At 40.4% G+C, this 25731-nt stretch overlaps 1 protein-coding gene across 1 annotated transcript; it reads left to right on the plus strand.

The window, feature by feature from the left end:
• Positions 1-2596: 2596 nt before the first annotated feature.
• LOC149827276 (putative clathrin assembly protein At2g01600) lies at positions 2597-24132 on the plus strand. The gene is made up of 15 exons (XM_090019242.1): positions 2597-2768; positions 2870-2939; positions 3046-3143; positions 4159-4297; positions 4398-4522; positions 4621-4713; positions 5045-5095; positions 6126-6191; positions 6286-6351; positions 6519-6599; positions 6709-6789; positions 20138-20302; positions 20378-20456; positions 20565-20689; positions 23552-24132. The coding sequence occupies exons 1-15, from the start codon at positions 2679-2681 to the stop codon at positions 23909-23911; spliced, it is 1689 nt and encodes a 562-aa protein (XP_089875368.1). The 5' UTR covers positions 2597-2678; the 3' UTR covers positions 23912-24132.
• The last annotated feature ends 1599 nt before the right edge of the window (positions 24133-25731 follow it).

Here is a 25731-nt window from a genome sequence, read left to right on the forward strand (position 1 = left end):
GGTCTAGACCTAGGTCTAATCGGGTCTACTATAAGAGAAACCATACACGGACCCAATAAGAACTACATGAACCAGACCTGGACCATACCCAGTATAATAATATTTTTTTTATCATTTTTACATTGAAAATTTGCAGGTCTTAATAGGAACTCGGGTCGGGCCTGGGTCTGGTATAAAATTTCATAAACTATACCCGAGTCCATGAATTAATTGGACCTTCAAGTCTGGACCCGTGTCTTAATCGGGTCTTCTTATTTGTCACCATACCCGAACCTTATATGGTTTGGTCCGGGTTGTGTTTAAAAAAACGAGTACGTGAAGCTTGTGCTTAAGAAAAAAAAAAACTCAATTAGAAAAACGATCCTCAGTAGACCAGATTAAGCAGGTTTTGTATATGTAACAATATTGTTTAGACTATAGTTTACCAGAAGCGCCTCCCCATTGACACCCCTAACTAAGACCTATACTAGGGGCCTCCCGGTACGGTAGCATCTCACTGGAGCAATATTGGCATGCATGTGAGTGGGCCCGGTGGGGTTGGTCGTGGTCAAGACAACCACTCTGCACTGCCATCAATCTTGACTCTTTGATTCCTTACTTGCTTCCTGCAATAAGGATCTTATTGACTCTTCACTAAATAAAAATAAGTTTAGATTCTCCTTCTTTAGGTGAGCCAACTATTTCAAGGTTGGGCCGGCAAGTGATAACACCCAATTCTTTCTTTTGCTTAGAATTAAGCAATTGAAGTGATGGAGAACCTCCAGTCTGTCATGAGAAAAGCTCCAGTCTGTCATGAGAACATCCATGAGTCAAAACCATTACTCAAATGTTGTCAAAATTGTATCGGCTATCGAAATCGTTTGGCCAACGATTCAGGCAAGTGAATTGTTCTGAAACGGCAAAAAAATATTTAGTGTCAATCAGAATGTGACACATGTTAAAATCATTAAAATAATAATAAAAAATTAATTTTAAGTATTTTTTACATTATCAGAAAATAGTTAATTCAGGTTAGTATCGTATCGGTTTTATGCCAATGTCGATACAAATCAGCCGATTCAGCCCCGATACTGACAACATTGCCATTACTCACTTTCCAAAAAAGTTCTATGAAAGATAAGTCAATATTCAAAATTTGGCACATAAAATATTCAAAAGAGAGAGAGAGAGAGAGAGAGAGAGAGAGAGAGAGAGACTCATTGGCCAAGTAAACCGGTATGAAACATTGGTTCAAATCATTGCTTCAATGCCCAACAGGATACAAGCTTCTGGTTGTTGATTGTGGGTCCAGTGTCAAGGCCAGAGAGGGTTTGGACCAAGAGACTCATTGATCCTCTATTTTCAACATCTTTTGGGTATGGAGCATCACAATAAATAGTGATAAATGATAAAAGAAGGCAGGTGGTTACAGTGAAAAGGAAAACGCGCACTTTAAATTTTACACGCTAGTCCACAAATCTTTAAGGGTCTTTTCCTGCCTTTAAATGACATAAACATCCCTACAGTGAACAGTGCCTCCCCATCTGGCCTACTTTAGATTCTTTATCATAAAATATACAAAATTTTCATCAACAAAAAAAGAAGAAGCTGAAGTTGTGTTGGGCAGACATGGCTTAAGCTTGCCCACACTTAAGAACATAGCATTTCACAGGAATTGGCTAAAGTAAATGTGAGCCCCATCCCTTTAGACATTGTCGTCGTCAACATAGTTGCTGTAAGCGGGGTACCAAGTGCTTGATACACACTTTTAAAACTGTGAAAAAAATACTCAGTTTTTTTCTAAATTGAAATCAAACTTTTATTGATGTTCAAAATGCACTTTTCAAGTTAGAAGAACTGTTTCTCTTTAGAAAATTTACAAGAACTATATGATAGGCATTTTTAGGGTTTTTTACTTTTTACTGGCTTCCATTATCACTTTTTCCTCACTCCCTTATGCTTCCAAATTGTTTCATGCTTTATAAGTTGGCATTTTCTAAGACACTCATTTCTTACTTTACGCATCGACTTCTTTTTTCTTTGTTTAGTTACATGGAGAAACCCAGAACCTGGTAGCAAGCAGATCATAGATCAACCCCTCAAGAGGGGAAAACTCTATGGCTAGGACCCTCGTTTCCAGGACCTATGCTAGGCAACGGTTTGTGCAAAAGGTGATTTCAAGCCCACAGAAATCACTTGCTGTGCCCATTTCTTACTGTTGTAACTATGCTTGCGAACACTCCCAGGCCTAGTTCATCAGCATGTGTTATGTTTGGATTCTAGTGGGTGCCTTACATTACACATCTGCCAAAAAAATCATTTGTGCTAAGCACACCTCTAAAACCCTACATTACACCTGTCGACTGTATGTGTTCATATTGCTGCATCTGGAAGCCAATTTGGTAGGTCTTTCTGCTACCATACAACCAAGAAGGTCTCTAGAAGTTATTGGTTCAACAAAGCCTTTCTGAACCAACAAAGGTTCACAACTGGGCCCAGGCACTAAGTGGGTTTGTCTGGATCACCGTCAAAGGACACTTTTTGTCATTTAAGAAAAAGAAAAGACTATAAGAGTCCATTTGTACCATAAGTGATTTTTCCGACCATTTTCGAGAGAGAGACCCATAAGAAGAGGAGGAGAAGGAGGAAACGATCGCAACGGCGGAGGGGAAGGGGAGGGGCGTCGGAAACGAATCGAAATGGGTACACTTCAGACATGGAGGAAGGCCTATGGGGCGTTGAAGGATTCCACTAAAGTTGGTCTCGCTAAGGTCAACAGTGACTTCAAGGTGCACTCCTTTCTCTCTCTAGAAATTTTCATCTTCCAGTTCGTAATTCGGGTCTTTCTCTTGGTGGGTTGTCGTTAATCCCTTGGATTTGTTGTTGGTAGGAAGTGGATGTTGCAATCGTAAAGGCCACCAATCATGTCGAGTGCCCACCAAAGGAGAGACACCTCAGGAGTACGCTTCTACCTTCTGATTTCCTGTTTTAGTATCGATCCTTTTTTCTTTATTGGTGATCGATTTTTGATCGAGATTCGATGCGTTTTTATGATGGTGGTTGCAGAAATCTTGCACGCTACATCCAAACTACGGCCCCGAGCAGACGTTGCCTACTGCATACACGCACTTGGGAGAAGATTGGCCAAGACACATAATTGGACGGTGCGATTTTCTTTGTTCTTATCAATTCAATTTTTTAGTTTGGTAGTCTGTGATGTTCGATTTTGTGGTGAATTAGATGTTTGTTCGGTTGATACATGCCACCATCTAGTCGTGTGATGGCGTATGAGTGCTGCTATTTGTCATTCTGTATGCTTATGGATATATATTTTATGTTGTTTGTTCATAGATGTTATCTTCTGTTCTTTTTTTTTCTTGGTAATTCTATTTTAATCGTAATAGCTGCAACTCTGTCCATTTTTATTCCTTAACAGCTTTCACATGATTAAAATATATGGCTCGCCCTTTTGGTTTGATGATCACGCTATTTCATCTTTGTTGAAATTCTGGTTGTTTTTCAAAGATGAATATAATATCGGACTGTGTTTATGAGCGGCACCTAGATGTACATATTTTGACAATATTAAGTGTTTCTTTGTGGCAAATTATGTGTAGGATTCATTGGGTTAATCCTGAGATGGTATTTTCTTGTTGTGATGACCTTGTTCTTGCTCGATGTAATTCTGTACTTGAAAACAAGCCTTTGTGCATCTATATTTTGTGTATCCTTTTGCCTATTTTCTCTGGATCTTTTTGCATAAATAGACCGTGCTGCTATATTCACACTGTATATTGAAAAGTGAGTATGCCCCTTACTCCCCTGTTTCTAAGAGATTTAAAGATGCTTAAGTCTGGAGTTTCCTTGCTTTGGCCTTGAACCAGCTCTAAACCTTTTGGCTGGGCATATGAGAAGTTGATTAGATGACATATAATATGTCCATTGGCAACTTATGTTTTAGAGGTCTTGATTTGTTCATTCAAGAGAGGACGATAGTGTTTTTTAGGATATGTCAGGTTTGCTTTGTGAACTGGACTTTTCTTTTTCAGATGATAGACAGAATTTGAAATGACATTTTGTTCTGAGCGCTTGTTTTGTCAATCTGATGGTTGATGAGATGCATCTTTTAATATTGTCTTCCTGTTCTGGTGACAAATGACAATTGGTGGCATTTTGCAGGTTTCGTTGAAAACATTAATAGTTATCCATAGGATGCTAAGAGATGGTGACCCTACTTTCAGGGAAGAACTGCTAAATTTTTCACAAAAGGCACATATTCTCCAAATGTCTAATTTCAAGGATGATTCAAGTCCAATTGGTTAGTGAAGTAATAGTAATAGCCACTATTCACCTCAATAGGAATACATAATTGGCATAAATTTGTGGTTTTTCACTTTCATTTCCTTTTTCTTTCACAGCTTGGGATTGTTCTGCATGGGTTCGTACCTATGCTTTATATCTGGAGGAAAGACTAGAATGTTTCAGGATATTGAAGTATGATGTCGAGGCAGAGCGTTTAAGGCCTGGGCAAGGGCAGGAGAAGGTACACCTGTTAAATATTGCAATTACTCCTGTTTGATTTCAGATTTCTGCCAATTTTGGAATTACATAGTTTTGATGATCACACTCCTTGAGTGGCAGGGACACAGCAGAATAAGAGACGTGGATAGTGAGGAATTACTGGAGCAGCTTCCTGCCTTGCAACAATTACTTTATCGTCTCGGTGGTTGTCGGGTACTTCTTACCTTTCATCTTCCATATCTTCATCCATCACAGATGTATAATGTATTCCTATGTAAGATGGGTGCTTCTGCACCACTGAAGCACCCATGTCAACACCGTGCAGTGCGGGTGCCGCACTCAGCACAGCTTGTTGTACAGGTCAACAAGCATCAGGTGCGGTCAATCTGCACCCAACTATTGTTGTCCAATTATCTGCACTCTCACACCCAAGGTTTTTGAAACTGCTATGTCGCGTTGTTCACACCCGCACCTGCACTATGTGTTCTTTCAGTGTCCTTATTGGTTTCTAGACATGTAATGGTTTCCAATGCCATCTTTCCAGCCAGAAGGCGCAGCTGTTGGAAATTATGTGATCCAGTACGCCCTATCTCTGGTAAGCAGTACTTAATCTCTTCCAGTGTAAAATGTAATTTGGGTAATGTTTGTCCTTTGTTGAGCTTAAAATTGTATTTTCTGTATCTTCCTATTTGATGCCCTTCCATAAAATTGATTGAGCGTTAAAATTGATTGAGCGTTATGCTTAAAAATGATAGCTTCAGATTGCATTATATCAAGATAGAATTTTTTCTCAACAGAGGAGTGCATCAATAGTGAGAAGGCATGAAGCTGTTCTAAAAGTGAAAATGATGTATGCTTGAGGTGGTTAAGACTTGAAACCGGCTTTTGTGTCGTGGTTTTCTGATGAGAAAACACGATTTTATGAGCCAAGAAAATATTACACATTATAGGCCATAGATTTTTCAAGGCTCATAAAATTGTTTCTACTTTTCATAATATATATATGAAGTTCCCATTTTTCTTTTTCATGTATTATACTTTTTTTATTTGTCTTAAATTTGGACTAGTGTCATGATTTTTTATGATATATTAAGAAGATATGCACTTCAGCTATAATGATGCTAGTTACTTGATGAACTTGCATCTTTGTACTTGTCAAAGATGTTTGCCATTGGTACAGTTCTACCATGGCCTGTCACAAGCTTGGCAGAGTAGGATGGTTGGAGTAAGTGGCAAACAGATGTCAACCCTTTTCCACATCCTATGAAAATCCAACCCATATAGTTTGGATAAGGCTTGATCATGATGATGACCCCACAAAAATTAGTGATTATACTACATATGCACACGGGTCACCTGTTGTCTTTTCCTTGTCTTTGATTTCTATTGAGGGCACACAGTTTATTTTATTGTTCTTATTTTCCCCTTCAGAATATTTTTTCAACATTAACTAACGTACCAGGCTGTACATCTTCCTAAAATTATGGCCTACCTGCCAGGGTTCGTGCTTTATTGTTTGTTAATCTACCCTTGCGGTACATTTTTCTCTTATCAAACTTTTTGCTGTAGTTCTATGCTACTGAGTTTTTCTTTAACAAGACTTTATTTTTACTATTAAATTGCAGGTCCTGAAAGAGAGCTTTAAGATATATTGTGCTATAAATGATGGTATTATCAATCTTGTTGATAAGGTACACTAGTTCTATTGCGAACAATGTTATATCTTTGTCTAGTAGTTCTTCCTGACCCGGTCTCTTGTGATGCGTTTTTTCTATTTTGTTCCAGTTTTTTGAGATGCCCAGACATGAAGCCATGAAAGCACTTGAAATATATAAGCGTGCTGGCCAGCAGGTTGTGTTTCTGTTTTGCTTCTTTATTTTTAGGGATGAAAGTATTAAATGATCCTTGTTGATGCTGAATGTTTTATTAAATAATGTTTATACATACAAAATCATCATTCTACATTATTTTAGGTTTTTACAGAAATTAATGAGATGACTTTGGATTTTGGTTTTCAGGCTGAAAACCTTTCTGAATTCTATGAGATTTGCAAAGGGCTAGAACTTGCTCGCAATTTTCAGTATCCAACCTTGAGAGAGGTATTCATATAGTGACATCAGCAAGAAATCAAATCCTCATGACAAAATTCTTCTTTTTTTTTCATTTGATAGCTTGGTATTCAGTGTCATATTCCTTTCACTTCTGCAGCCACCACAGTCATTTCTTGCAACTATGGAAGAATATGTAAGGGAAGCACCACGAATGGTTTCTGTGCCAAGAGTGCCACTAGTAAGTGTCATTAGTGAACTGAATTTATATTTATTAAGTGATATTGTTTAGAGAAAAGAAGAACAATTTCTTCATGATCGATGACTAATCATGGATGTATTGTTGCAAAAACTGTCATTGTTTTCAAGATTGGACTTTCTATGCTGGTGCATTTTCATATGCTCTTCGTCCCTAAGCTAAGTCCAACATTAGGGGGATTTCCCATGTGTGAACAACTTGATAGCTTTTATTACCCTCTGGTCTTCCGGGTTTCCTAGCATGCCACAGCATTTTCGTATTTCTGATTCATATTCCATGGGCCTTAGATCTTTAAGAATATGTTTAAATGAATCCTACACAATTCCACTCTGCTAACGTGGGGTGAATTTAACAAATTCTCCAGTCACCAAATTATCTATGTAGTTCATGCTTTAAATTCATGCAGTGGACTATTCTTTAAAAATTGATAATGTATCTCTTATTTCTAAGATACTCCATGATTTTGTATCATAACTTTATATTTGCCTTTTAGTCTTTTACATTTTATGAAATTGTGATGTGATTCTCCTGGAAATTTTTTGCTCAGGCATACTTTTCCTAGTTTAACTTTTAAAATTTTATTTTGAACCCTTTCAGGTTTTCTTTTTTCTTTCTACATTATCTTGCAAGAAAAACATGGAACTTTTCAATACTGCACTTCGTGCAAAATTTCTAGTTTGTCTTATTCTATGAGTTCATCCACATGGGTTTCATTGGGCCCTTTCTAGAATGCTCAAACATGTCTTGATGATTGGTACTATGCTCAAACAAGGTTGTCTTGTCTGCCTTGCAAACTTTCCACGATTGTTGATGCAGGGCAGGACCCGATTGGGCCCATCGTGCCACTCGATCCACCACACAGGGCAGATGAAGGACCCCGTGAATATGACTCACTTGCAGGGACGGAGCCACGACGCAGGGAGGTATCCCTGCGCACCTACGTCAGGCGTGGTGGAGCTCGCACGACCCAGAACCAGCTGCAAAGAGATACGGACCCGGGTCGTGGGTCGGATCCAAATATGGACCCACGACCCGGTCTAGCAAACAATCTTTAAGAAGCCCTGTCTAGGGTTGCGTGAAGGAAGAGAATATTGAAACTCCAGCCGTCTTCTATCTTCTGCAGTTTTCCTGTTTTTTTTCTTTTTGCCTATTGTCTTTTTTTCATTCTTTAATTGTTATTGAATTCCCTTCTGTTATTGAAATCTTTGTTGAGTTTAATAAAGAGGTCAGCCACTGTTTCACAGTGGCCATTGTTTCACGCCTTCTCCAATACAGCTGCATCAAAGTGGTATCAGAGCCGCACCCTTTCTTCACCAGCGAGATGACTCTTGAAGCAGGGACCGATCCGGTACGCAGCGAGGAACGTGAGGAGGCTCGCAGCGAAGATCCGATGCTGCGTGTGATGGATGTACTTACAAAAATCCAAGAAAATATGCTGCGGATGAGCAGGGATGTTGCCAGTCTATCAAAGAGAATGGATGGTTTCGATGAACGACTGGTGGCCCTTGAAGCATCCGGGCCACAACCCCTAGTCGCAGGCGCAGATTGGGTGGATGGTGTAGCGACAGGCGTGAACCCTGTTCAGTCTTCAATCTGTCCGTCGACCCAACTCCAGCACAGTAATGTTCCTTCGCTCCTAACGGCACCAATGCAGACTCCCAATCCGGGCACTTGCCAGCAACACCAGGGAGCCCCAATGAGCAGCAACCCCCTGGTAACAGCCCCACCGTCCAAACCGCGCCTCCCTGCGTCGTGGTTCCCGAACTGTGGCCGAGTACACCGCGGAGTTCCATCGTCTTTTCCTGCGTGTGCAGCTCGAGGAAACGGCTCGTCAGCAGGTCACGAGGTACATTTCGGGTCTCCGCCCTGCTATCTCTGATGATTTTAGTTGTGTCACAGTCGAAACATTAGATCAAGCCAGCAGTTATGCCATGAACATCGAGGACAAGCTGAAGCGGAGGCAGGAATATCGGACAACCCGTAATGAGGCCTCCAGCCGACCTAAGCCCAGTTTCCCAACCAGGGGAGCAAGCTCCCCTAGTGATTCAAAACCTAGGACAGACCTTAGCAAACCTGACCAGTCAGGTCCAGCTTTCCACACCAGGTCCAAAGCCAAACCTACTGAGTCGACCCTTCGTTGTTTTAGGTGTCAAGAGTTAGTACATGTCGCGTCCAAGTGTCCGACCATGAACAAGAACACCCATCTGGTTGAAGGGATTGTCGAGTCTGCAAGTGAGAGTGATAGTGATGACAATTCATTAGTTGAGGTTGAGGATGAGAGGGGAGTTATAGAGTTCGACGGCAACGTCGAAAGTTTGTTGTCCATCCGTCATGTGTTGACCACACCCCGAGAATCGGCTCCATCCAAATGGCTAAGGAATAACATTTTTAGGACCCGGTGCAACTATGAGGGTCACGCTTGTGATGTCATCATTGACACCGGAGCATGTGAGAACATGGTGTCTGAGAGTGTGGTGTCTACCTTGAAACTCAACACCGAAAAGTTGTCCCAACCCTATAAGATGGCCTGGTTCAAGAAAGGAAATGAGGTTCCCATCACTCAGCGTTGCCTAGTCCGGTTTTCCATGGGGGAACACTACCACGATGAGGTGTGGTGTGATGTGGCCCCTATGCATGCGTGTCACATTCTTTTGGGACGTCCCTGGCAGTTTGATCGCCGACCATTCACGATGGCCGCAAGAACACTTACTCTTTGATCTTTAATGGCCATAAGATCGTCCTTCTACCTATCCGGGAGACAGGTTTCCCCACAGTGGACAAACCTGAGCGAGTCCCCCGACTCGCAGGTCTCTCGTACCGGCTTTTCCTGGACCACTGCCAGGAAGATGGCTATTGTTATGCCCTGGTGGCTAAGCCAGTGATGAGTTCGTCTGTGTCCATTCCCGCGGACGTTGCCCCTCTTCTCGAGGAATTCCGTGACGTTATGCCGGATGACCTTCTTGATGGATTACCTTCAACAAGGGTGGTTCAACATTCCATTGATTTTGTGCCCGAGTCGAGTCTACCCAACCTTCCCGCTTATCGCATGAACCCCTCCGAGCACACTGAGTTGTTAAGACAGGTTCAAGACTTATTGAAAAAAGGTTTTATTCGTGAGAGTGTTGGTCCTTGTGCCGTGCCTGCCTTACTCACTCCTAAGAAAGATGGGTCCATGCGCATGTGTGTCGATAGCCGTGCGATCAATCGCATCACAGTCAAATACCATTTTCCCATTCCTCGTTTAGATGATATGTTTGATATGTTATCCGGTGCCTCCATTTTCTCTAAAATTGATTTAAAAAGCGGATATCATCAGATTCGTATACGCGAAGGAGACGAGTGGAAAACGGCATTTAAGACACGTGATGGATTGTACGAGTGGTTAGTCATGCCGTTTGGGTTGTCTAATGCCCCCAGTACCTTCATGAACATGATGACCCAAGTCTTGCGTCCGTGTGTTGGGAAGTTTGTTGTCGTCTACTTTGACGACATCCTGGTCTATAGTTCTTCATTGTATGATCATTTGAGTCACCTGCGTCAAGCCTTAGATATTTTGAGAAAGGAAAAATTGTATGCCAATGCCAAGAAGTGTGAGTTTATGACATCCAGTGTCGTGTTCTTAGGGTTTGTTGTGTCGTCCGATGGCGTCAAGGCAGACCCTGCTAAAGTCCGAGCGATTGTCGATTGGCCTACCCCAAAGACTATAGGAGAAATCCGTAGTTTCCACGGGTTAGCCACCTTTTACCGACGTTTCGTGAGAAATTTTAGTACCCTTATGGCCCCCATCACGGAGTGCCTAAAAGGTACTAGCTTTCATTGGACGCCAGCGGCTAGCAAAGCCTTTACGATCATCAAGGACAAAATGACCAGTGCTCCTGTCTTAGCCCTCCCCGATTTTAGTGCAGTCTTTGAGGTTGAATGTGATGCCTCTAAAGTGGGGATTGGCGCCGTCTTGAGTCAGAATCGTAGGCCTGTCGCCTTCTTTAGCGAGAATCTGACTCAGGCCAGGTGCCAATACTCTACTTACGATGTCGAGTTCTATGCCGTTGTACAAGCCCTTCGTTATTAGAGGCATTATCTCATTTATAAGGAATTTGTCTTGTACACGGACCATGAGGCATTGAAGTACCTGAACAGTCAGAAAAAGTTGAGTGCTCGTCATGCCAAGTGGGTCAGCTTCTTGCAGGAGTACACCTTTTCGCTTCGGCATCAATCGGGTACCCTGAACAAGGTGGCTGACGCTCTTAGTAGGAAGAACAACCTTCTGATGACTATGTCGGTGCAGGTCATTGGTTTTGAGCAATGCAAAGAGTTGTACCCTACGGACCCTGATTTTCACAAAGTCTGGGAAGGGTGCACCTCTTCAGATCGCAACCTCAACCCCCGTTTTTGTATTCATAATGGTTACCTCTTCAGTGGAAACCAATTATGTGTACCCAATTTCTCCCTTAGACTTCAGTTGATTTCTGAATTACATGAAGGAGAGTTAGCAGGGCATTTCGGGCATGATAAGATGTTCGCTCTATTAGATGAACGATACTTTTGGCCCAAAATGCGCAAAGATGTTGTCAAGTTTATCCAAGGCTGTCATGTGTGTCAAGTGTCCAAGGGTCATCGTCAGAATAGTGGTCTGTACACCCCGTTACCCATTCCTGAACGACCGTGGGAGCATGTATCCATGGATTTTATCGTGGGCCTTCCCCGCACACCACGTCGTTTTGATTCCATTTTAGTAGTTGTTGACCGGTTCTCCAAAATGGCTATCTTTGTTCCGTGCAAGCGCACCACCGATGCCTCTTTAGTCGCCTCATATTATTTCAAGGATGTTGCCCGTTTCCACGGTCTACCTCATACAATCACTTCCGATCGCGACACGCGTTTTATGAGCCACTTTTGGAAATCGTTATGGGCCCTGTTGAAAACTAAGCTTCAGTTCAGTAGTGCATATCATCCCCAGACTGATGGCCAAACCGAAGTCGTGTACCGCACCTTAGGAAATTTGTTACGGAGTCTAGTGGGCGAAAATGTCAAAACTTGGGATCTCGTATTGCCCCAAGCCGAGTTCGCCTATAACAACTCCATTAACCGTTCTACTGGTAAATCTCCATTCCAAGTAGTGTATGGTCGGTCTCCCACCCATGTCGTTGACCTAGCCCCTGTATCAGATCTCTCAGCTCCAGCTCCGGATGCCTTTGATGCCGTTGAGTATATGCGTGACGTTCACAGACAAGTTCGAGCCAAACTTGTTGAAAGTTATGAGACCTACAAAGCTTTCGTAGATCAGAGTCGTCGTGATGTCCAGTTCGAGGTCGGTCAACTCGTCTGGGTGTATCTGCGTCCAGAGCGTTTTCCTATAGGCACCTATAGCAAATTAAGTCCTAAGAAGTATGGCCTTTTTAGGATCCTTCAGCGATTGGGTTCGAATGCTTACCTCCTTGAGCTGCCCGATGATTGGCATATTTCCCCTATTTTCAACATGGCTGATCTATATGCTTACTGTGGCAACAACAAGTCGACAAAGCTGACTTCTTCCCAACCAGGGGAGAATGATGCAGGGCAGGACCCGATTGGGCCCATCGTGCCACTCGATCCACCACACAGGGCAGATGAAGGACCCCGTGAATATGACTCACTTGCAGGGATGGAGCCACGACGCAGGGAGGTACCCCTGCGCACCTACGTCAGGCGTGGTGGAGCTCGCACGACCCAGAACCAGCTGCAAAGAGATACGGACCCGGGTCGTGGGTCGGATCCAAATCTGGACCCACGACCCGGTCCAGCAAACAGTCTTTAAGAAGCCCTGTCTAGGGTTGCGTGAAGGCAGAGAATATTGAAACTCCAGCCGTCTTCTATCTTCTGCAGTTTTCCTGTTTTTTTTCTTTCTGCCTATTGTCTTTTTTTCATTCTTTAATTGTTATTGAATTCCCTTCTGTTATTGAAATCTTTGTTGAGTTTAATAAAGAGGTCAGCCACTGTTTCACAGTGGCCATTGTTTCACGCCTTCTGTTTTTGAAATCTTGATGATTGGTACTATGCTCAAACAAGGTTGTCTTGTCTGCCTTGCAAACTTTCCACGATTGTCCAGTGGCTTCTTGCATTGGTACTATGTAAGGGCATGTGGGATAATGGAACATACCACGACAAAAGGATATCCATATCATACTGATACGTAAGGTGAACAAAGCCTCAACAGAGTTGAACAGAAAAAGCACAGCAATCAATGCAACTTTTCTTGTTTCTATATTTTGTTACCATGTCCAGAGTCCAGACTCCTTGTTGTCCTAACATGGGCAAAAAACATTTGGCATCTATATCAGGAAAAATCTCAAAGATCTCAAGATAACAGATGTCTTTTATTCACTGCTATGAACTAACACTAAGTGATTTTTCTTCTTAGATTATCCAAGTTCATCCATGGGATGAACCAATGCTTGCATTTCTTGACTGTCTACAGCAGCTAGGATGGCTATGACCCCTTGGCTCCTATGTTTATTGACAATGGCATTTGACTTGCTTCTGTATTAGCCTATGGATTGGGACTTTAAACGACCCTTCTGCTTCATATTCTGTGATGCAAATAAATAAATAATAAATAATATATATATATATATATATATATATATATATAGAGAGAGAGAGAGAGAGAGAACAATTGAGTAATTACTAACAACTTTAGGATTAAGATGTTCTGTAAATTTGTCAAAGTTACCGGAAGCGCCTAGGGTAACGGGGGAAGCGCGCTTCCCCGATACGGGCTTCGGAAACGCGAAACATCGCCCTTCTGAAATGCGTGGGGAAGCGTCCCCTTTTTTGGGAAGCGCGCTTCCCCCTCGCTTCCCCATTTTTTTCGCTTCCCCCTCGCTTTTGGTTCGCTTCCGGTTCGCTTCCTAGGTCGCTTCCGAGACGTTTCGTAATTTTCTTCTAAGTGGTCCCACGCTTCCCCGCTTCCTACATTTTTGAAAGTGCCTCGCTTCCTGCTCCCGCTTCCCGTATCGCTTCCCGCTCCCGCTTTCTCAACTGGCAACTCTGAAATTTGTGCACGTACATGAGATTGTAAGCATTTTCAACTTTTGATGCCTTAATTGGAAGGAGCTACCATATTTTGCATCTTGTAAAGGTCAGATTATGCATAATTTAATAAAGGTATTGCTACTGTTGAGAAGGTTTCTCTTCCATTGTTTGATTAAATTTAACTGTTGGGAAAGTACAATAGTACTTGTTTATGGAAACAAAATAACATAGTATTGAAAAAGGTGGAAAAGTGTCATTAGGACCCGATCCGATTCATGTGACACTTATGTATAGTCTGGGTACATTAAGGCTCGAGCCATGTATAGTCTCCTTTTATTCGGGTCTGGATACATCAGACCCGGTCCAATACTTTTGTAATGTAAGTTATAAATATACAACTTTAGATCACGATTTCGGTGTTAGAAATCGTGACAGCCGCAATCACCTCTTTGGGTTCTTCTCTTCATCTCTCTCTCTCTCTATATATATATATCTCTTTTCTCTCTTTCTCAATACAGGTATAGGTGAAAAACTTTCATGGTATCAGAGCATAGATCCACCTAAAGGCTGAAGAAAAAATTACGGCAGAGGCGACGATAAGAAATTCGAGGTTTTTCGTTCCTCTCTTACTTCCCTTCTGTTCTTCTTTATCCATCCTCTTCTGTCTATTTTTTCTGAAATCCCCTTTGTACTCACACCTTGCGTGGGTCTACTTTTGTGAATCTGTGATTCACGTGAAACCTATTCACGTGAACCCAGATCGTGCAAAAAAAAGGTTACAGGATCTCACGTGAATCGATTCACGTGAACCCATTCACGAGAGTTACTTTTATTAATTGTTTGATCTTCTTTTGCCCTACCTTTTCCAAGTCTATCTCTGCATATTCAAATACTACAGTGTTTCCCATGATTTCTTACTACTTTGTTGTGCAATTTATCCTTTGATTATTCATTTCTACACATGTCAAAAGGAGCGGTATATTTAACGTGTGAAGGTGTTTTTCACACGTTAAATATCAGTTTTCTCATGATTAAATATCAGTTCCTGTATTCTCTGATTCTGACAGCCTACGACCCTCTGTTCCTAAAAAAAAAAGGAAGAGGGTTGAAATTTTCGTGGATACTCCTGTTGATTCTCATTCTCAATGGATTCTTATCACTCTCATTCAAATCTTTCTTCAAGTTTTCTCAACCAGCTTGTTTCTGAAAAGTTGAATACCTCAAATTTCTTGATTTGGAAGAGACAAATTATCCCTTTCATAAGGAGTCAAGGTCTCTTAGGTCACCTGGATGGAACCACTTCAGTCCCACCAGAATTTGTCTCGAGAGAAAAAAAAGATGATCAAGGGGCGAGTTCAATCGTGTATGTCAAAAATGTTGAATTTCTCAATTGGGAAAGGAAAGATCAATCTGTTGTTGCATACATCACATCAACTCTGTCTCAAGAGATCCTTGTTGTCATTCCTGACAATTATACAACGCTATAACTCTGGGAACAACTGGTTCAGATGTATTCGCAGGTTTCTCAAGCAAGGGTGATTTTTCTAAAAAGGAAATTTCAGTTGCTAAGAAAAGATTCCGTGACTATCATGGAATATTTGAACAAGATAGAGATCATCACAGATCAGCTTGCAGTTATAGGGTGTGTCGTTAATGACAATGACATGGTGCAACAAACTCTGAGTGGATTGGGATCTGACTACAATATGATAATCACTTCACTATTGTGCCTTCTTGTTCTTCCTACCTTCGATGAGCTACGAGCCAAATTGATCCAATATGAAATGACTCTGAAGGGATTCTCTGAAGAAACTCATAATCATCCAAATACTCAAGAAGTTTTGGCCACAGGAGTGACTTATGGTAGAGGACGAGGAAGAGGAGGACAAGGGTGAAGTGGACACATAGGGCGTGGTCTGCTTCCCACTCCAAACATGTTAGCTCATGCGCAGGGACCAAGATCCATCCCTACTTGCTTCCTTTGTAACAAAAATGGGCATATCAAGGCGAATTGTTGGCATAATCCAGAGAATAAAGGAAATGATCCACAGACAGAAACCAAAAGAAAGTTCACAAATACTAGAGACAATGGAGAGATTAAAGATTTGTTGATATCTGCCTTATCAGAGTTGAAATTGAAGCAGAGTGATGAAGGCACATGGTTTGTCGACTCAGGGACAGCAACTCATGTGACCGGCGATGCAGGTAAAATTTCTAACCCTATTCCTTATTTTGGAAAAAGTAAGATTGTCACTGGAGATGGATCCCACCATCCTATTTCTCATGATGGAAAAACTGTCATTCCCATGTCACATTCCACTCTTACTCTTTCTGACGTTCTTCATGCTCCTAACATTAAGAAAAATATTGTCTCCGTCTCCAAACTTATTGATGATAATAATGCTTCAGTTGAATTCACTCCCTTCTCTGTGCAGATTAAGGACCTACGTACGAGGGAAACATTCTCTAAAGGAAAGAGACGAGGCAATATGTATGTCTTTGAAGAAGCTCCATGTCCTGCTGTCCGCCCTGCTCACCTGATTTCGAAACGTTCATTAGAGTCACGTTCATCATCTTCTGCCAGTGTTTTTAGCATCTCTGAATGTTATAAGCCATTCTTATGACATAGTCGGTTAGGACATTGTGGGAGTCATTTTATTGAGAAACTTGTCTCTAATAATCTCATTCCAAAAGAAAGTCTCAATGGGGATGAGAGCAGTCATAAGTGTTCCAGTTGTCTTTCATGCAAGAGTCATGTATTGCCTTTCCATTCCATTAATAAGAGAGCTTCAAAACCTTTTGAAATTATTTGTTCTGATGTATGGGAACCTGCCCCAATTGTCTCTGGATCTGGAAGCAGATACTACCTAATCTTTGTTGATAGTTATTCTCGATACACTCAGATATATTTCATAAAAAATAAGTCAGAAGTTTTCTCTTTGTTTCAAAATTTTCTTTCCTTGGTCAAAAATCAATTCTTTGAGTCCATTCAATTTTTTCAATGTGATGGAGATGGAGAATTCTCATCCCGTGATTTTATTTCTTTTCTTCGAAATAACGGAATAGGAAGAAGGGTGTTCTGCCCTCACACTCCTCAACAAAATGGAATTGCTGAACGAAAACATAGACATATCGTTGAAAGTGCCATGAGTATGCTTCATGGCAGTAATCTTCCCATCAACCTATGGACAAAAGCCTTTCATTCTACCGTGAATGTGATAAATAGAATGCCCATGGTTGTTCTGGAAAATAAGTCTCCTTATCACTGTCTTTTTGGAGCTCATCCTAGTTATCATGATCTGCGTGTTTTTGGACGTGTTTGCTATGTGCATATTGATCAGTCTCTGAGAAACAAGTTTCAGGACAAGGCCCAGAAGTGTAGGTTTGTGGGATATGCAGATGACTACAAATGATATAGGCTATATCACATGGGTGCGGGTGCGACACGGGTGCGGCGCAATTTTAAAATTTTTGTACACGGGGACTTGGATATATATATATATATATATATCTATATATATATATATATATATATATATATATATATATAATTTTTTTTAAAAAGTGCACAGACACAACACAGTCTGTGTCTGTGTCTGTGCACTTGACTGTGCATAGTCATAGTCTGTGACTGCAGCATAGTCCACTGTGACTCTTTTTATATATATATTTTTTAAATAAAAAATAAAAAAATCATTTTTTTAGGGACAAATGGACATTTTTGGACTCGGTCAAAGTTGATCGAGTCCAAAATGTGGATGAACTCGGCCTCGACTCGTTGACCGAGTCCGACTCGGCGTTGACCGAGTCCAGGCCGAGTCCGAAGCCGCACCCGTGTCCGCACCCATGTCGGGGCATGTCGACTCGGGTGCGGCACCTCCCTAGCCGAGTCCGTGTGACTTAGGATATAGGTGTTATGATCCCACCAACAAACGTATCAGAATCTCAAGAAATGTTGTCTTTGATGAACAAAATTTTGATGACAGAGTTGATGCAACAACGAATATGCCAACTGAAGTTTACTATCCTTGGTTGAGTTCAAAACTTTTTGCTAGCTCTAATGAAGCATGTTCCTCAGATTGCGTGCAACAAGAAGAGATGTTTGAGAACACTGGGATGTCGGGACCACAGAATGCAGAGGAAGTACCAGGTAGATACAAAGGCATTGTCTATTCTAGAGAGAGACCGACAACATCAAGCCATTCAGATCATGTCTCAGTCGGCAATCCGACTCCTTCCCATACTCTTGAGGTTAGAAAATCAAGCCGTATACGACATCCCATTGACAGGTGGGTTAGCTATAACAACTTCTCCTTGGATCTTCAACTCTTTTAACTTCCCTCAATAAGGAAGACGAGCCCATTATGTACTACCTGACAGCCACTTCTACCAAGTGGGTAGAAGCCATGAATGATGAAATGCAAGCCTTGTATGAATGTGGAACTGGGGAAGTTGTTCCCAGACCACCTGATAAAAATGTTGTCGGATGTAAATGGGTCTACAAAATAAAGTACAAGCCAGATGAAACCATTGAACGATACAAGGCAAGGCTTGTGGCAAAAGGATTCACTCAAGAAGCAGGGCAAGACTATGATAAGACCTTTAGTCCAGTTGTAAGAATGAGAACAATTCGAATTATTATTTCTCTGACTGTTGAACATGGATGGAAGTTGAGTCAGTTTGATGTGAAAAATGCATTCTTGCATGGGGACTTGAAGGAGGAAGTATACATGGAGCACCCCCCTGGATATCAAGAACAAAATTATAAAACTCATGTGTGCAGGTTAAAAAGAGCTATCTATGGTCTGAAGCAAGCATCTCGCTCTTGGTTTGATAGCTTCTCGCTAGAGATTCAGAAACATGAATTTTCACATTCCATGCTGGACCACTCATTATTTATTTTTAGAAGTCAGACTGTGACCTCTCTGTTATTAATTTATGTCGATAATATTGTCATCGCAGGAAACTCTGCGGCCCACATCCGAGAAGTAAAAGACTTACTAGGCCAGAGGTTCAAAATGAAAGATCTTGGAGTTCTACGTTATTTTCTTGGTATAGAAGTTGATAACCAGGCTCATGGCTTGACACTCACTCAACACAAGTACACTGTAGACGTTCTCAGCAAGGCAGACATGAAAGACTGCAAACCTCTGGGAACTCCGAGTGTGATTCACCACAAACTTAGCGCTCATGATGGAGATCTGTGTGATGACCCCACCAAGTATCGAAGCATAATAGGAATGTTACAATACCTCACATTCGCTAGGCCTGATATTGTTTATTCAGTCAATCAAGTGTCTTAATTTATGCATGCGCCACGTACTGGACATATGGAAGTTGTTAAGAGGATCCTTAGATATCTGAAATGGACTATTGGGGATGGATTGATATATTCATCACAGTCATATGGCAAAGATGAGCACAAACTCACTGTATATTGTGATGCAGACTGGGTAGGAGATCCTGATGAATAAAGATCTACATCAGGATATTGTGTCTTCATTGAAAGAAATTTAGTCTCTTGGAGCAGTAAAAAATAAAAGGCTATCGCTAGATCAAGTACTGAGGCTGAGTATAGATCTATGGCTGCTGCTACTGTCGAAGCCACATAGATCAGGCATCTACTAACTGAAGTAGGAGAAAAGATCTCCCACGCTACCTTGCTATGTGACAACCAAAGTGCTATCAACATGTCATTCAATCTTGTACATCACAGTCGTGCTAAACACATTGAAATCGACCAATACTTTGTGAGACAAAAAGTTGAAGAAAAAGAGATTGAGCCTGAGTTCGTCAATACTGAAAGACAAGTTGCAAACCTATTTACCAAAGGGTTAACAAATGATCGTTTTTGGATGCTTAAAGGCAAGTTGTTCATGGTCCATAACCATGATCAACTTGAGGTGGAGGGGGGGGGGGTGAAAAAGGTGGAAAAGTGTCATTAGGACCCGATCCGATTCATGTGATACTTATGTATAGTCTGGGTACATTAAGACCCGAGCCATGTATAGTCTCCTTTTATTCGGGTCCGGATACATCAGACCCGGTCCAATACTTCTGTAATGTAAGTTATAAATATACAGCTTTAGGTCACGATTTTGGTGTTAGAAATCATGAAAGCCACAATCACCTCTTTGGGTTCTTCTCTTCGTCTCTCTCTCTCTCTATCTCTTTTCTCTCTTTCTCAATACAGGTACAGGTGAAAAACTTTCAAAGTATAAGTAGTGCTGCAGTCTTGAACTTGTGCATATGCTCAGAAAAATTGTCTTCAACTCTTCCGTTATTGCTTTTCCACCGCATGACAATTTTTTTGAATCAGGAATTTCAGGAAAGGCTCCTTTTGACTTACAAACCAGAAGTTGATTCTTCACCTCATGAAGACAAAGAAGAATCTGCAGAAGAACTAGATCCACAACAACAATCACAGGCGTCTAATATCAATGTTAATCCTGTTGTTCTTGATCCTCGTAATGTGGATCTACTTGTAAGTCATGTATCTGTGACTCGTAGTTCTAACTAGCTATTAGCATATATTTTGATCATTTGGTTTCTTTTGAAGGGATTAAATGTTGACGTAAATTCTGATGCATCTGCAATTGAGGAAAGTAATGCTTTAGCCCTTGCAATAGTTCCATCTGGTAAGTAATGTCACTGAATTTTTTAGTAATTCACTGTAAAGGGCTTATTCTTTGTTTATCATCATTTTCAGTATTTATACTCTTTCTCATATGTACTATATAACACAGGTAATTCATCACATGATGCTGCACGAATGCAAACAAATGCACAAGATCCTACTGGATGGGAGCTTGCACTAGTTACCAGCACTACTGCAGGCAACAGCAGCTCTACACCTATAGAGAGCAAATTGGTGAGAATTAACATTCTTTATTTCAGTGTCTTGAGATGTTTCTATTGAAATATTTTACATAATGCTCAAAGAAAGTCTGATTTTTCTACATTAAGCATATGGTCGAATGAAATAATTGGATGGTTAGGTTGCCTCTCAAAGGAAAAGAAATTGGGTTTTTGCATAAGGAAACTTATTTAATAATCTTCTAAGGGTTGTGCTGAATTTAGATTGAGAGCTGCATATTCTTTTTTATTAACAACATACTGAAAGATAAGACTGCATATGCTTTTAGGCAGTATCTGGTATTTCAGTTTATATATGTGTTTCTTCAATCTGATGCCTAATACTTTACATCTTTAACTTAGTCTACTATCTGTCGAGCTTCTTACTGTTTTAAGTGAAACATTTCCCATTATGTATGATCTCTTATTATAATGTTAAGTTCTAGTTATTAACTTGGGTTTGTTCTAACTTCAGTGGTAATTATTCCAATACAGTGGATGGCTTGCCAAATTAGTACGATTTTCATTCTTTTCACTCTGCATTAATAAGATGTTTTACTTTTTGGAAAGAGTGAAGCTGGTGGCTGTGTAACAAATTATGAAATTCAAGGTTTTACAAGATGCAAAGTTTTCACTGATTATCATATATTATGTTGTCTTGGACCCCATTTAAATATATTTATAAATAAGTTCTTGTTATTTATATTTATTTTAATAGTAACTTTTTCTGTTGGTAGCTCTATTTTGCCTTTTTAAAAAAAAATCGTAAATAAAAGTAGAAACCACCTTTTCTTTTTATAAGAACAAACAGTGCTCCATTTTTCTTTTCTGTTGTTACTTCTCTAGTTCTTTCACCACCACCCATTCTTTTCATTGCTTCCACCACCACCACTTTTGCTTCTTCAATACCAAGACCATCATCACCACTACCACCAATTTCCCTTATTCAATACAAAGATCGCCACCATCACCACTGTTGCCACTACCATTTCTCTTTCTTCAACATGAAGACCGCCATCATCCCACCAACTTCAATACCCCCACCCCCCACCCCCCCACCAAAATCCCTCCTCAAACATCAAAACCACCACCATCACCATGCCAATTTAAGATTGTTGGTAAGGAGGGACCTTGAAGTTATTGATGCATAGAAACTTATTTATCACTGCACCTATTACTTGTCCAATATGGTGAAAGAAAAGATCCCATATAGTTTTGGTGTATCCAATATGAGATGCCACATGGATTAAATGCTCAGATATGTGGATGTGAAAAGTAGTAAGCGGATGCATATTTTGAATGTGGAGAATTTCCCTATCATGGTGCTGTAGTTGGCTACAAAGGAGTCTGGAGAATTTCCCTATCATGGTGCTGTAATTAGCTACAAAGGAGACAGTAGATTATTTGAAAGAAAACCGTTATTCCCTTTCAATTGCATCATAAGATCCATCTGTACCATTTTCTTGTATGCTGTTATGCTCTTTCAGTTGCATCATAGGATCAACAGTACCATTTTCTTGTGCGCCTAGGAGAAATCCTCATTCTTACTTGGGTTGAACTAGGTCAGATGGAATTGGCTAGCCTTCAGGTTTGGGTTTTCGTTGATGTTTTGGTTTTGCAGAGTGATACCTTGACACCGATGTACTTTGTGTTTCATGTTCGGTTTTTAAATAAAGTTTGCTCTCTCTCTCTCTCAAAGTTCATCTTGCATCACCCCTACCTTATTGAAGTACCCCATTTCTATGCCGTATTGCAGCAACTTAGGGCAAAATTCTGATGCACTTGGATTTAAGACCCATTTTCTTGTATCATATTAGAAAGAGTGAAAAACTACAATGAGAAGGATTTAAACTTTGCTATGCATCTCTTCAAGACGACAGTGGGTAGTTTGGAAGTATGATTTGAGACGAGCTGAACATGAGCTGGCTCATGGAAAAAAAAATCTAAAAATATGTCAGGTTATTTATACATGGAATATATATTTTTTATGTATTACACTTAAAATATATATTTTATATATTACACTTAATAGTTCATATTTTATGTATATATTTTCTATGCATCCTTCTCTTTGTATATATATTTTATGCATTCTTCTTTTTATATGTTATACTTAAAATATATATTATACATAAAAAATATATGTTTTATCTATACCAGCTCTCCCGAGCCGGGCTGAATACCCTGTTTTCAGGCTCGATTCATTTAAGCTAAATGAGCTGCTCATGGCTTGGCTCGCCAGCTATATGAACCAATCACGAATTTCTGACAAGCTGAACTGAGCTGAGTCACGAGCTGCTCGGTTCGTTTACCAGCCCTAGCTCCAGGTATTGATTAGCTTAAAAGTGACAGCATGAATTTACTGTCACCTCAGGGCATGTTTTTTCATGCAATTTTCTTGGGATTTTTCTGAGCTGACATCCCTATCGCTCCCTTACCACAACGAGCAAAACAAACATCAAATCATCATAGTGGGAAGGTGCTATGCTGGCAAAAGCGAGCATCGTTTTTTCCCACTACCTACCACTTTTCATGTGCAAATCCTTCCATGCCTCCCCCAGTATTCACATGGGAAGGCTGAGAGGGCAGGATTTTTTAGAAATCTGTGCCCTTCCCCATGAAAGGCACTTCCCTTCCATGGAAATGAGGGCCCTTAAAAATTCATGTGCAGTTTGGGCTTAAATTAGTGCAAGTGGTTCTATTTTATAGTACCTTCATCTGATGATAGGGAACGCTTTTGATTTACATATCTCAACAGATTATGTCCTACAAACATGATCAATAGAGTTTTTGCTCTATAGGTAAGTTATATTAGTGTATTTAATTTAGCTATGCTCCTGTACAAGTTGTAATTGTTTGAATAAATGATGTATGACAGGGTGGTGGCTTTGACAAACTCACACTTCATAGCTTATACGATGAAGCAGCGTATAGACAACAGCAGCCTACTTATGGGGTGGCTCCAAATCCTACTTATGGAGTGGCTCCAAATCCATTTGCATCACAGGATCCATTTTCTTCCTCGAGTGGAATAGCACCTCCTTCTGGTGTCCAAATGGCAGCCATGGCTCAGCAGCAGCATATGATGACGATGATGCCGCCCAATCCCTTTCTTTATTATAACCAGCAGCAACAAGTGGCTGCAAATCCGTTTGGTGATACTACATTTGGAACCGTCCCTAATAACCCTTCACAACATCATCAAAGCAATCCATTCGGAAATGCAGGCTTGCTATAGGTATTGAAAATATTTGTGCTCGCTATGTAGATGATGCTTCCTATTCATGCAATGTTTGTTTTCTCTGATGCAAATGGAAACCTGTGCCTGTCCGACGAACTACACAGTTGCAGATCAATTGTATTATCCTGTTATGATCTGTAAGATCTTGCTCTGCAGTCTGCACATAATGTACTTGTTCTCATTAGGTCACCGCATAAATGAGTTCTCTATTCTTTTAATTTTGAAGTGTACCTCACATTCTCTTTTCCACTATATCCACTTAGCACTGGTGAATGAAGTTTTCTATTATCAAGTCATGTCTGTGATTGAATTGGCATCGACTCTGCTAATGTCTCCCATCACAAAATCACCATTTTCGCTTAAAGATCTGCCGAAAGCTACTTGTCTTTGATATCATGCCTTATTGATGTTCGGGAAAACAGTTATCTCAATTCAATGTATTTGAAACTCAATATCACTGGCGAGTAGCTTCGGCTGAAATTTGCCGGCCCAGTAACATTAAGGCTGTCTAGTTCCTAAGATTCACTCTGTCGGCTTGTTGCAAACCAAATTGACACTAAAACATGGGCTTGCCTTTGTTGCCAACACATGAACCTAAAATGTGAGTTGGAACAGAGGAAACCTGCTTCTGTTATGACCATATCTGCAGCAGGTTTGATCTAATATGAAGGCTAGTCTGCTCGACTGGGGCCATGTTTCCCGTAAAAGGCATCCAAACCCCAAACCATGCACAATGAGCCTGTAACAATGCACATTAAGCCTTGTAAAAGTCTTACCTCAAGCCCTGTGTGGTTCATAGACCTAAGGTACTATCGTGAAATACATCGTGATGGTGTGTATGTTGTGAAATAGCATTTCTATATTACGGGTTCTTGAACAGTTTTTTGGTTTCCTTTTGTACTTTGGCAGTCTTCACCTTATGCATTTCACTTTTTCATCAAGCCAGCTCTACAAAGACCGCACATCAAAACCTCTTAATCTAATGCATGTTATATAGTAACCCGTATCATCTAACAGGTAAGTTGTCCTATGCAAATCGTTTTTTTTTTTTATGTTTTTACAGTTTTTAATGGCGGTAAAGAACTGCTGCAAAGGTCATTTTTTGTTTTTTTTTTGTACACACAGCGGGTCTGAACTTGTTCAATGACGTGTTTTCTTATATATATATATATATGAAAAGTGATAGCTGCCTACCACTTTTTGAGCTTTACCGCCAATCTACCACCAGTGAATAGGTGTTTTCTTATTGTTTTTCGGTAAATCTGACTCTGGAGATGTGTTTGGCATGGTCGTTTCACTGGGAAATGACACTGGATCATGTTTTTTGATGAAAAAATATGATTTTTTAAGCATTGAATATTTTTGGAAATTGTAGACTGTTGATTTTTAAATCTTATCAAAACCTACTTGTGTGTCTGAATCAGATGATCCACGCTGTAAGAGTCGATTCTTATAAAATCAATCATGTAGATCACATTTGTTTTAGAAAAATAAACTAATCCCGTATATATGAGAACTGAAACCTATAAAATGAGCATGGTACTAAATGACTCATGCTAATAGATTTTCGATATTTTTTTTGAGATTCTGATCCCATATATATGTTAGGCTTGATTGATTTACTCAAAATTAACACTTGGATCATGGGTTTTACATGAAAAAATGGTATTTGAAGCCTAAATAATTTATGAAAATTATAAGCTGTTGATTTTTTAAAACTTATAAAAACCTATCCATGCATCGAAATCAAATATTCCAAGAAGTGTTCTTATAAAAACAAGCATATAGATCACATCTGTACGGTCAGAATTTTGAAA

Source organism: Nuphar pumila, chromosome 10 (assembly GCF_984573655.1).
Source record: "Nuphar pumila chromosome 10, dmNupPumi1.hap1.1, whole genome shotgun sequence".
NCBI lineage: Eukaryota > Viridiplantae > Streptophyta > Magnoliopsida > Nymphaeales > Nymphaeaceae > Nuphar > Nuphar pumila.